This window comes from Palaemon carinicauda, chromosome 28 (assembly GCF_036898095.1).
Source record: "Palaemon carinicauda isolate YSFRI2023 chromosome 28, ASM3689809v2, whole genome shotgun sequence".
In the NCBI taxonomy this organism is placed as follows: domain Eukaryota; kingdom Metazoa; phylum Arthropoda; class Malacostraca; order Decapoda; family Palaemonidae; genus Palaemon; species Palaemon carinicauda.
Genome location: NC_090752.1, coordinates 18126042 through 18139545, shown reverse-complemented (window position 1 = coordinate 18139545; position 13504 = coordinate 18126042). Strand labels below are relative to the sequence as shown.

The 13504-nt window shown below is 39.2% G+C and overlaps 1 protein-coding gene across 1 annotated transcript; it reads right to left on the bottom strand.

Annotated features, from left to right (window-relative positions):
• Nucleotides 1-11190: 11190 nt before the first annotated feature.
• LOC137621696 (uncharacterized) lies at nucleotides 11191-13269 on the bottom strand. Its single transcript, XM_068352212.1, has one exon. The coding sequence runs from the start codon at nucleotides 13267-13269 to the stop codon at nucleotides 11191-11193; it is 2079 nt and encodes a 692-aa protein (XP_068208313.1).
• Nucleotides 13270-13504: the final 235 nt, after the last annotated feature.

Sequence of the window (13504 nt, the reverse complement as noted above, 5' to 3'; positions counted from 1 at the left end):
CCTCTCTCTCTCTCTCTCTCTCTCTCGTTTAACAATCAACCAAAGAGCCTCCCTATTTTCTGTGGAACCTGTTCCCCCTCATGTCGGTAAATTAATAAAGGATCCCTATTTTCTGCCATCATGGCAGTTACATTAATTAAATGTGCTTAAATGATTTCATTCGCAAATGGATTGGACCAATATAGTTTATAAATCCCAGATTTGAGTTTTCCTTTATTTCTTTTAACTTTTTGAACAAAAAGTCCACTATAGACTATACTGTATACGCCTAGTTGGATTCTTTTGTTTGATATCATTGAAACCTTTTTTGTTTAACGTTGAGATACTACCGCTAGAGAGTTTTGGGATCCTTTGACTGGCCAGACAGTACTACATTGGATCCTTCTCTCTGGTTACGGTTCTTTCCCTTTGCCTACACATGCACCGAATATTCTGGCCTATTCATTACAGGTTCTCCTCCGTCCTCATACACATGACAACACTGACATTACCAAACAATTCTTCTCCACCAAAGTGGTTAACTACTGCATTGTAATTGTTCAGTGGCTACTTTCCTCTTGGTAAGGGTAAAAGAGACTCTTTAGCTATGGTCAGCAGCCCTTCTAGGAGAAGGACACTACAAAATTAAACCATTGTTCTCTAGTCTTGGAAAGTGCCATAGCCTCGGTACCATGGTCTTCCACTGTCTTGGGTTAGAGTTCTCTAGCTTGAGGGTACACTCAGGCACACTATTCTATCTAATTTCTCCTCCTCTTGTTTTGTTAGTATTTATAGTTTATATAGGAAATATCTATTTTAATGTTGTTACTGTCTTTAAGATATTTTATTTTCCCTTTTTTCCTTTCCTCACCGGGCTATTTTCCCTTTTGGGGCCCTTGGGCTTATAGCATCCTGCTTTTCCAACTAGGGTTGTAGCTTAGCAATTAATAATAATAATAATAATAATAATAATAATAATACATATACTAAGGCACTTCCCCCAATTTTGGGGGGTAGCCGACATCAACAAATGAAACGAAACAAAAAGGGGACCTCTACTCTCTACGTTCCTCCCAGCCTGACAAGGGACTCAACCGAGTTCAGCTGGTACTGCTAGGGTGCCACAGACCACCCTCCCTCGTTATCCACCACAGATGAAGCTTCATAACACTGAATCCCCTACTGCTGCTATCTCCGCGGTCATCCAAGACACCTGAGCAAGCAGCAGGGCCTACCGGAACTGCGTCACAATCGCTCGCCATTCATTCCTGTTTCTAGCACGCTTTCTTGCCTCTCTCACATCTATCCTCCTATCGCCCAGAGCTTTCTTCACTCCATCCATCCACCCAAACCTTGGCCTTCCTCTTGTACTTCTCCCATCAACTCTTGCATTCATCACCTTCTTTAGCAGACAGCCATTTTCCATTCTCTCAACATGGCCAAACCACCTCAACACATTCATATCCACTCTAGCTGCTAACTCATTTCTTACACCCGTTCTCACCCTCACCACTTCGTTCCTAACCCTATCTACTCGAGATACACCAGCCATACTCCTCAGACACTTCATCTCACACACATTCAATTTCTGTCTCTCCATCACTTTCATTCCCCACAACTCCGATCCATACATCACAGTTGGTACAATCACTTTCTCATATAGAACTCTCTTTACATTCGTGCCCAACCCTCTATTTTTTACTACTCCCTTAACTGGCCCCAACACTTTGCAACCTTCATTCACTCTCTGACTTACATCTGCTTCCACTCCACCATTTGCTGCAACAACAGACCCCAAGTACTCAAACTGATCCACTTCCTCAAGTAACTCTCCATTCAACATGACATTCAACCTTGCACCACCTTCCCTTCTCGTACATCTCATAACCTTACTCTTACCCACATTAACTCTCAACTTCCTTCTCTCACACACCCTTCCAAATTCTGTCACTAGTCGGTCAAGCTTCTCTTCTGTGTCTGCAGCCAGTACAGTATCATCCGCAACAACAACTGATTTACCTCCCATTCATGGTCATTCTCGTCTACCAGTTTTAATCCTCGTCCAAGCACTGGAGCATTCACCTCTCTCACCACTCCATCAACATACAAGTTAAACAACCACGGTGACATCACACATCCCTGTCTCAGCCCCACACTCACCGGAAACCAATCACTCACTTCATTTCCTATTCTAATATAATAATAATAATAATAATAATAATAATAATAATAATAATAATAATAATAATAATAATAGTAGTAGTAGTAATAATAATAATAATAATGATAATAATAATAATAATAATAATAATAATAATAATAATAATAATACAACCAATCTTACAAGCCCAGTCTCGCATAGGGCTGCCTCTTTTAAATATGACCTTGCCCCATGCTTGCCACCCCCCCCCCCCCTCTGAGACACCCCTGGCTACGCCACTGTCTGGGTAACACCAGATACATTCCTATACTCACTATATTGCCCATCAACAGCAACACTTTGCGATCTATTACTGAAAAATTCAGCAATGAGGCTAAGAAATGGCCCACCCACTCCAAACTGTTTGAGTTTGAAAACAAGGGCATCGTGATTAAGACGGTCAAAGGCAGCACTAAAATCAAGGCCATTCATACGAACTTCCTGACCACAATCAAGGGATTTCTTATATTATTAGAGAATGTAAGAAGGGCATCACAATGCTTCAAGGCCTTTACGAAAAAGAAATTGCAAACTAGGGAACAGATGATTACCTTTAGCAAACCTATTTAGATGTTTTGCCAAAATACGTTCAAAAACTATATGAGAGTTATGGAAATTGGGCGGTAATCAGCTAGACTTGAGCTACCACAAACACATTTATATAATGGAGTAACATTACCAATTCTCCAACAAGTGCTAAAAGAACCTCTTCTTACTAATTTGTGGAAAATAACAAATAATTTTGGATCTAGGAGATCTGCAGTCTTTATAAAAATCAAAGGAACGATACCGTTTGGGTCTACACCTCCATTAGCATCAAGGTCCACCAAAAGAACTTTAATTTCACGAGATCGAAAAGCTAAAATAGTTATTTTAGGCTCAGAAAAACAGGAATGAGGATGATCAAGTTTCTCATTACTCTGCTTACTGTCAAACACATCAGCCAAAAGTGTTGCCTTTTCTTTTGGATTAGGAGTGACATAGCCATCTGGTTTAATCAAGGAGGAACAGTTACATCTATGCCAAATAGTTCAGATCCAAGGGTAACCCACCACTTATGATCCTGGGTTGTAGCATGATGGGTTTCGTTTATGGTTAAATTCTATTCCTTTTCAGTTGAAGCATAAACTCTCTGAGCATAAGCTCTCAGCTGAGTATAGTTATCCTAAGTCAAATCTGAGCTTTTATTCTTCCAAAGATGATAGGCCTCCAACTTCTACAAATAAGTATAGTAGGGTGAGGCAATTTTGGACACCTTTTTAGTAACCTTTGTACAAAATCTATATTAATAATTTATGACCAAATACCAAACATGTTTTCAAGAGAGGGAGGTCTCATCTATAAAAAATCGCTTGTTTCATAATCATCAAAGAATTAGAAATTCTCATATTACAGTAATAAAAAGAATATCTCAGAGGCGAGGCAATTTTGGACAGTGAGGCAATTTTGGACACGTCTGTATCTCCGTTAAGCGCCTACGCTCAGTTGGGCAAACTATGACAATTTGTGGTCCCTATCAATATAAATATGCTAGAAAAAAATTATAGACTTACATAAATTTTTGTGTCCGTAATCCAAGATTGTCCAATTTGGCCTCGCCAAGAAAAAAGTGAGAAGTTTGCCTGTCCAATTTTGCCGGACCATGGTTTTGAAAACTGTCCAATTTTGCCTTACTATATGATTATGTAAATCAAACTTTGTATTCGAGCACACAAATATACTTTTATGTATAAATATGCATATATGTAATCATAAAAATTCAAAATAAGACATAAGGGGTGCAGTAAAAGGGGTGTCTGCCCAAGGTGACACCCTAAAAGTGAGTGACACCCTGAGAGTTACAATAAAAAAGAAAAAAGTTTCTTTCTAGCTCGATGGTTATGATATGATTTTAAAAAAGTTATTTGATACTGGGGACACTTTTAAAGCTGTTCACACTCAGGGGGTGAAACCTTCAAAAAGATTGACCAAAACATGGTAACATCCTCGAGAGGGGTGTCAACCCAAATGCTAGAAATATCTAAAAAAAAAAAAAACTCTACTATATACATTGTTCCTATAATAATTCACCTATCCAAATGAAAATTTCAGGAATTGAAATAGAATATATTTTCACTGTTCCTGCTAATTTCCATGTTGCTAACTGTCGTGTTGCCTTTTTGATATGGTGTTAAATGGAGCAACATTAGAGTGAACAGCATGATAGATACATCAAGGAGGGGCAAAGCTGATCCCATAAACAATATTCGTTCTAAGTTGTACCTATCCATTTTATTCTTATCATTGTTACCTCATACTATGAACGATCCATCAAAGAGATACTTTTACCTACAAAAGAAAGGGATACAATCAAAGATTTAAGAAAAAAAAAATGATATGAAGAAAAATGAAAGGAAAATCACAGAGATAGAAACATGACAAATCATGGAAATACAAAGCAACCAAATATCTCTCGATTCTTTAAGAAAAAATGTCTGTAAACACTAACGTAAATACAAAAAATATCTGAATTGACCATGGTAATAAATAGTGATAATTGAACTGCTAGGATAGTCCCGATAGTGAATGATAAGGATTTATTTATACCTAAAAGAAAATAAATAAAAAAGAAATTCAAATTATTTTGGAAGATATTAAGGATCGTCCATTATTTTGCATTGGTAGAGCAACAAAAGGGTTTTTAGAGGAAGAAGGAGGCTAAGTGACTCGCCTTGAGCTAGATGCTTGAAGCCACTGCATACATATCATCATCATCATCATTATCTCCTCCCACGCCGATTGACGCAAAGAGCCTCAATTAGATTTCGCTAGTCGTCTCTATCTTCAGCTTTTAATTCAATACTTCTCCAATCACAATATCCTACTTCATGCTTTATAGTCCTGAGTCTTCCAACTCTTCTAGTGCCTTGTGGAGGCCAGTTTAAATTTTGGTGAACTAATGTCTCTTAGGGAGAACAAAGAGCATCCCAAACCATCTCCATCTACCCCTCACCATGATCTCATCCACATGTGGCGCTCGAGTAATCTCTCTTAGTTTCATTTCTAATCCTTTCCTGTCATTTAACACCCAATATACTTCTGAGGGCTTTGTTCTCAAATCTACAAAATGAGTTTCATTAATATACCAAGATTCACGACCATACAGTGACACCGATCTCACTAAACTGATATATAACTTAATTATTATATGTAATTTTAGGCGACCTGATTTCTAAATTTGACTTAACCTAGCCATCCTCTGATTTGCTTTTTTCAATCTTTCATTAAACTCAAATTCTAAAGCTCCTATATTAGATATCATAGTTCCTAAATATTTAAATAATTCTACCTCATTAATCCTTTATCCTTCCAAAGATATTTCATCTTCCATTGCATATTCCGTTCTCATCATCTGTCTTTCTTCTATTTATCTCGAGCCTAACCTCATGTGATTTTTCATGCATTCTGGTAAGCAAGCTTTCCAAGCCCTGTGGTGTTCTGCTAATTAGGACAGCGTCATCAGCATATTCTAGGTCTCCTAATTTTCTGTTACCAATCCAGTCCAATCCTTCTCCACCATCCCCAACCGATCTATGCATTACAAAATCTATGAGGAGGATAAACAACATAGGTAACAACACATTCCCTTAGAGTACTCCACTTTTTACTGGAAATTCGTGTGATAAGACGCCACTAACATTAACTTTGTATTTGCTATGCTTATGAACAGACAATTAAATTTACATATTTCAGAGGAACTCCATAATGTCGCAGGACTCTCCACAAAATTTGCCAGAGCACATAATCAAAAGCTTTTTCATAGCCCACATATACCATCATTGCTGTACCACATGTCTTAAATGAAAATTTGGTCAGTACAACTTCTACCTTTTCTAAATCCTGCTTGTTCGTCTCTCAACTTTTCATCAATCTTTCTCTCTAGTCTCTTTAGAATGAGCATTCTATATATTTTCATGACAGCTGACGTAAGTGTGATGCCTCTGTAATGATTGCAATCAGTCAGATATTTTTTGTCATTTTCACCAGTACTCCTAGCTCCCATACATAAGGCTTTGCCTCTTCACGCCACATTCTACAAAATAATCTTGTAGGTAATCTGGGAGTCACTTCATTTTCAGGCAATATCATCTCACCAGTTATTCCTTCGTATCCAGGGGCTTTCCATCTTTTGAGTTTTTTTAAGAATAGCTTCGACTTCAAACACACCTAATTCATTCTTAGGCACATCAAGGTCTTCATCAGTTTCAGGTATATCAACCAAATTATTCCCTTCGTATATCCTATTCATGACCTCACTAAAGTGTTCAATCCAACGTTACTTTTCTTCATGTTCTTTTGTTATAACATATCCATCTTTCTTTTTGATGGGTATATGCTTCTTTTTTCCCCGTAGAGATTTCATTAATAATTCCAAGAGCAATTCCTACAACAAAGCCACTCCTTGAATTCATAGCTTTAGCAGCCTCATCTGCTTTCCTGTCTAAATATTCTCTCCAATCATTCCTGATATTTCTTTTGACCTCACTATCAATACTGAAATACTTGGCATGCTCTGCCTTGTAATTTTCATTACTTCCTCGAAAACTTTAAGAAATCAATTTCTGTCTTTGTCTTTTTTTAGTATCCCAAGTATCATTTGATATCCATGGTTTTCTCCTTGTAAATGCATGTCCCAAAACTTCGTCTCTTAAAGTCTCTTAAGACTGTAAATCGATTCCTACATTCAGTTACAAAGATTTCTGTGCTCATCCTCTAGAAGCTTAATTGCATCAAACTTAGGTATTCTATCTACATTTCTGTTGGGTTCTTTCAGTTTTAATATTTGTGTGGCAATGAGGAGCTGGTGATCACTACCAATAACTGCACCTCTATAGCTTGTTACATTTCCCAGAGTCCTCCTTCTCTCTTTATCAATGGCTATGTGATCTATTTGATATTTGTAATTGCCACATGGTGAAGTCCTTGTATATTTGTAGATCTCCTTGTGCTGGAAAAGAGTACCTCCAGTAACAAGATTGTTTGTTGAACAATAGCTTATAAAATGTGCCCCATTTTCATTTGCAACTTCGCCAAGAACCTCAACGCCCATCACATTTTCTATCCCTTGATTATTCCTTCCAACTTTAGCATTGAATTCATTAATCACAATTTTCATATCTCTCTAGATTCTTACCTATTATACTCTGCAGTTCTTCACAGTATTCATCTTTCCTTTCTTCAGGGGAATCATTTAATTCGCCTTGTAAGATGGAATCTTTGGGATCTTGAACCCTTCTGTGAAGCCTCTTCCTTTTTTGCCCTGCGGGCATGCTGTCATGCGTTTGCGGGGAGGAGAACGTGGCAATTTTAACCTGTCAAAAAGTTTTCATTCTTTTTGCCTCTCGCGCGAGTGCGAAAGAGAGTACTGGAGCGTTGGCGCACAGGATGCTGCTTGTGCTCAGTTTCTGCTGAAGCACAGCTTTTGGTGAAGGCGCAGAAAAGCGCTGGCGCGTAGGAAACCAATGCGTAAGGTGAATATACAAATAATAGGCCAGACTATTTGGCCTCTATTTTGAGGTACCTTACCTCTAGCATTAGAGGCTCTTTGACCTTTTATTTTGAGGTGCCATACTTCCAACATTAGAGGATATTTAAGCTCTATTTTGAGGTGCCATACCTTTAGTATTAAGGGTTCTATGACCTCTATTTTGAGGTACTATAATCTTAGCATTATATGTTCTTTGATCTCTAATTTGAAGTGCTATACCTCTAGCATTAGAGGCTCTTTGACCTCTATTTTGAGGCTCCTTACTTTTAGCATTAGAGGCTCTTTGACCTCCATTTTGAGGCTTCTTACTTTTAGCATTAGAGGATCTTTGACCTCTATTTTGAGGCTCCTTACTTTGAGCATTAGAGGGTTTTTACCTCTATTTTGAGACTCCTTACGTTTAGCATTAGAGGCTCTTTGACCTCTATTTTGAGTCTGCTCACTTTTAGCATTAGAGTCTCTTTGACCTCAATTTTGAGGCTACCTACTTTTAGCATTAGAGGGTCTTTGACCTCTTATTTTGAGGCTCATTACTTTTAGCATTAGAGGCTGTTTGACCATTATTTTGAGGCTCCTTACTTTGAGCATTAGAGGGCCTTTGACCTCTATTTTGAGGCTCCTTACGTTTATCATTAGAGGCTCTTTGACCTCTATTTTGAGACTGCTCACTTTTACCATTAGAATCTCTTTGACCTCTATTTTGAGGCTCCTTACTTTTAGCATTAGAGGGTCTTTGATATCTGTAATATATCATTCCAGGTCCAAATAAACGTTGAGGTATATTTTAAGTGCAGTTTATTCCCAGACAAGGATCCATAGTGATACTGACAATTCAGTTACAGAAACTAGACTCGCTGTTATATAGAAAGCATCAGAAAACGTTAACAGTACAAACCATAACAAAACCTTAACAGCAGTTCCCCATAACAACAATAAACAACCATTACCATCGAGCGGACATACATAATTATACAACAAACGACTCAAGTATACAACAACTTTTTTTTTTTTTTTTTTTTTTTTTTTTTTTTTTTTTTTTTTTTTTTTTTTTTTTTTAACATTACTCGAGTCATCGTACATATACATAAATAATGATTTACAATACAAAGCGTACAGTGTTCTTCCTCAGTCTGTTACTTCGTCTTGGGCCTTCACTTTCGAGTTCGTCTACAGATATATACGTTTCCTCTTTAATATCGCCGCCATGATATTTTCGAAGGTATCTACGATTACGCCAACAAAGTTTTCCACTTGATGAAAGCCTGATGAAATAGCATCTGTTTCTCGGTCCGACCTTGACGATTTCACCGATCCTATCCCATTCTTTCGTTGCAGCGTCTTGTATTCGGACTTTATCTCCTACGATAAACACTTTAAGATCTGTTGCCGATGCATTGTAACGTGTAGTATTAATCCTCTCTTTCTCTCTCCTCCTCATCTCTGCTGCTTCGATATCCTGACGATTATCAGATATGAGAGCGCTATGATGAGATGGAACCAAAGATCTAAGATTATGTCCAAACACCACTTGATTTGGGCTACGTCCATCTGCATTAGGGGTGTTCCTTAATTCCAGCAAAGCCTCATGAAATCGCTCATCCATCGTTGTATTTTCAAGTTTGGTCAACAGATTCTTCACTTTCTTTACAATAACTTCGGCGTGTCCATTGCTACTGGGAAAATGAGGTGAACTTGGACTCCATTTGATTCCTCTTCCCTTCAAGAATCTCTGAAATTCCGTAGCGCTGAACTGAGGTCCCCCATCTGTACGTATCCGTTGAGGGTAACCTGTAAAGGACATCATTTTGATCATTGCATTACAAACTTGTTTTGCCGATGGGCTGTCCTTCCATTGTTGGACCATAGGATATCCACTTAGACGATCGGCGTAAGTCAAAAAATGTTGGCCCTTTAGGTAGAACAAATCTGCAGACACACTTTCAAAGGGACGTGTTGGCAAAGGGTCTGTTTTCAGAGTTTCTTTCCCCAGGCTTGGCAAATTGCGTTGACAAACTTCACATTTCTCTATCATTTGTGTTATGTCATTGGTGATACCTGGCCAATATACGCACAATCGGGCTCGCTGCTTTGTTCTGGTTATTCCTTGATGGGCTGCATGTAGTCGTTCCAAAACCTCTTTCCTCTTTTGTTTCGGAATAATTAACCTTTTTCCAAACAGGAAAAGATCACCATCTATAGATAATTCATGCCTTATACTTTTATACTGCTTGACACATGGTGGTGAATCGTCATGTTCAACGGTGTCCTCCATTATAGCATGAACCAGCTTTACATAATCTAGATCATTTCGTGCTGTTTCCTGAAGTTCGTCGACAATAAGGTCAACAACTCTTCCGTCATCGTAAAATTCTCTGTCATCACAAACCGATGCAATATAAACAGCCATGACCGTACGCTCATCACATTCCTCTTCAGTTTGATCTGGATCATCAACAGGTGCTCGGCTGAGACAATCAGCTATAGCATGATCACTTCCCTTCCTCCACTCCAATGTGAACTGAAACTGACTCTGTAAATCAGCCTTTAAATTTTGCAGTTTTACGTTTTCAACCTGGTTCAAAGAGTATTTATTAAAAAGTGGTAGAAGTGGGCGGTGATCAGTGATGACTGTAAAATGAGGGAGGCCATGCAAGTATAATTTACATTTCAGTATGGCGTATTTGATAGCTAAGGCTTCAAGTTCTATCATGGAATATCTTGTTTCCACGTCCGACAAAAACCTACTTCCACAGGTGATGAGTTTCCATCCTTCTTTGTGTTTCTGAAGTAAGCTGAATCCAAATCCTTTCAGTCTACTTGCATCCGTCTCCAAACGTGTCATCCTACTGGGATCGAACTGCGCAAGAATCGGTGTTTTAGTTAACAACCCTTTAACTTTCTCAAACGCTTCACAATGTGCTGGTAACCACTGGAACTGATTTTTACTCTTAAGAAGATCTCTCAGTGGTGTGCAAGTAGCACTAATGTGCGAGCAAAATGAGCCCAGTTGATTAACCATCCCCATAAAACTTCGCAGTTCAGTGATGTTTGTAGGAGTTGCAAATTCTGTAATGGCTCTCACTTTATCTGGGTCTGCTTCTCTCCCTTCTGCGGACAAAATAAATCCAGCAAAACGAACAGATGATCGAGCAAATTTGAATTTAGCTAGGTTTAAAGTTATACCATGCTCTACGCAACGATCAAGAAAAGCACGAACATCCAGTATGTGTTCCTCAAGTGTGCGACTAGCAATAAGAATGTCATCCACAACTTTATGTGTTCGCTCCAAACCGTCTATAGCAAGATCCCCTTTGAAGTTGTAGCTATCACCAGTGCTGATAAAACCCATTGGTGCTCTCTTGTATCTAAACCTACCCCATGGCGTCAGAAATGTTGTCAGATCTCTAGAATCTTCATGCAGTTCCAACTGCCAGTATCCTTTAGCAGCATCCAAAACTGTAAAGTACTTTGCATCCAGTACAACTTAATTTATGACATCATGTGGGATTTTAGCATTGTGTACAATTCTATGGACTTGAGAATTTAGCTTCGAAAGGTCAACCGTCATTCTAATTCCACCTGTAGGCTTTGGGACAACAACAATAGGATGACACCATTCTGTTAGCCGATCTCCAACTCGTTCAATAATACCCTGTTTCATCATGTCTTCCAGTTCTTTCTTCACTGCTTCACGTAGTGGGTAACTCACTGGCCTTGCAGCATATATTGCAAAAGGTTTTGCATCTTCCTTGAGTTGGATTTTCATTGGTGGTGTTTTCATCGTTTGCAATTGCCCTTTGATATTGAAAACTTCTTTGTAAGTCTGCAATATCTGCTTTTCCATAACTTCAATGTCTCGGTCAGTGGACTTTATACTATGGCCTAGAGCAGTAACAGATTTATCAATAGCTTCAACCAACTTCTTTGCAGGTAAAGGGAAGTCTTCATGAACAATACCAAGGTTCCTGCATGCACGAAGGGATAGATACATATCATCAAACTTCACATCTCTGCAAAATATTACATTTTCCACGCAATGCATATCACCAATCTTCAGCAACAAGTCAATTCCGCCAATAATTCTCAGTCTCTTCCCATTAACACTCACAAGGTGTTCCTCATAATTCTGCAGGTCCTTCCTCTGTAGTCTAAGAGAATGCAACATCCCCTTGCCAGCAACAGTCATCTGGGCACCTGTATCAGCAATCGCATTCATCTTAGCAAGATAACCTGTCTTCGGGTGATGAAATTCAATGGGGAGTACTGGCCGTTCCTGGCCACGAAACGAAATTTCTGCCCTGTGTTTTAACTTTCCAAATTTTGGTGACAGTGCAGCTTCTTTTCCCTTCTTTTGTTTTTCGCAAACTTTACTAAAATGTCCAGAGAATCCACAATAGTGGCAGGTTTTCCCTACTGCAGGACACAATCTGCCAGTTTGGTGAGGTGGAAAACCGCACTTCCGACATTTCAGTCGCTCCTCTTTAGGTGATCCATGGTGAATTCTTCGGTTAGTACTCCTGCTTCTACCACGCTGCTTGAATCCGGCTGCATTAATGGCACTTTCTGTACTGAGACGCTTGTCTTCTCTCTCTGCTAACTCGTGGTTACGGCAAAGGGAAATAGTATCAGCAAGGCTAAGAGTGGGTTTTTTACTTAAAAGCTCTTGTCTCGTTTCCTCGTCTCGTACACCAGATACAATGAGAGTAGTGATCCACTCATCAGAAGTCATATCTGCAAGGTTGGCGTCCTCTGCTCGCTCACGAAGATCAACTAAAAAGTCATCAAAAGATTCGCCAGCATCTTGCTTTCTTCTGACCAATTTGTATCTGTCCACTGCAACGTTCCGCTGGTCCTTGAGATACTTTTTGATTTGCTCAATTATCTCATTCAGCGACAAAGCCGTGTCTAAAGGAATCTCAACCGCATGACGAACCCTTTGTAGGAAATCAGGCTTGCAAAACGACCAAAAGGTGGCTATTTGATCCTCCCTAGGTTTCTCACTCAGCTTTGCAACTTGAGCATAGTTCTTCCAACTGGCTTCCCACCTTTTAAATGATTTTAAGGTAACACCATCCTCAAGCAACTCTGGAGGCCGTATAGAAATTTTCGCAGGAATATTTCGACGGGGGTCCCCAGGATTATCTTCTGCCCCACTAGGAGTAGTAGGTCCAAATCGGTTAAGAAGAGCGGTAAGTTCACGATCACGACGTTCCTGTTCACAATCCCGACGTTCCTGCTCCCGATCCCGATGTTCCTGCTCGCGCAAAATTCGATCCTCCTGAAGTTTCATCTGCTGTTGTAGCATTTGCAACATGATCATCATTGAATCATTTGAACCTGTATTTGCGTCCTCGTGTTTCATGCTTCCGTCATCCGTTTCAGTCCGTTTAGCATTTCTAATAGCACCTTGGAGGAGACTGTTCAGTCTCACTGTACTATCCTTGGGGCTGAAAGACACATCCAAAACACAGAGATAATTCACAATCTCGTCACGAGTAAGCTGCTGAATGTCCTCTTTCGTTAAAAGGAGTGCCTCTTCGCCAAGTTTCAATGCAGTATCCATTGCAAGTCTTCCTTTCCAACGGTGTATTTCGCCACGTAGACCTCGAGACTCAATGCGCCATGTAATATATCATTCCAGGTCCAAATAAACGTTGAGGTATATTTTAAGTGCAGTTTATTCCCAGATAAGGATCCATAGTGATACTGACAATTCAGTTACAGAAACTAGACTCGCTGTTATATAGAAAGCATCAGAAAACGTTAACAGTACAAACCATAATAAAACCTTAACAGCA

Bases quoted from the DNA above. Each gene is read 5' to 3' on its own strand.
- LOC137621696 (XM_068352212.1), bottom strand. From the start codon at position 13,269: ATGGATACTGCATTGAAACTTGGCGAAGAGGCACTCCTTTTAACGAAA.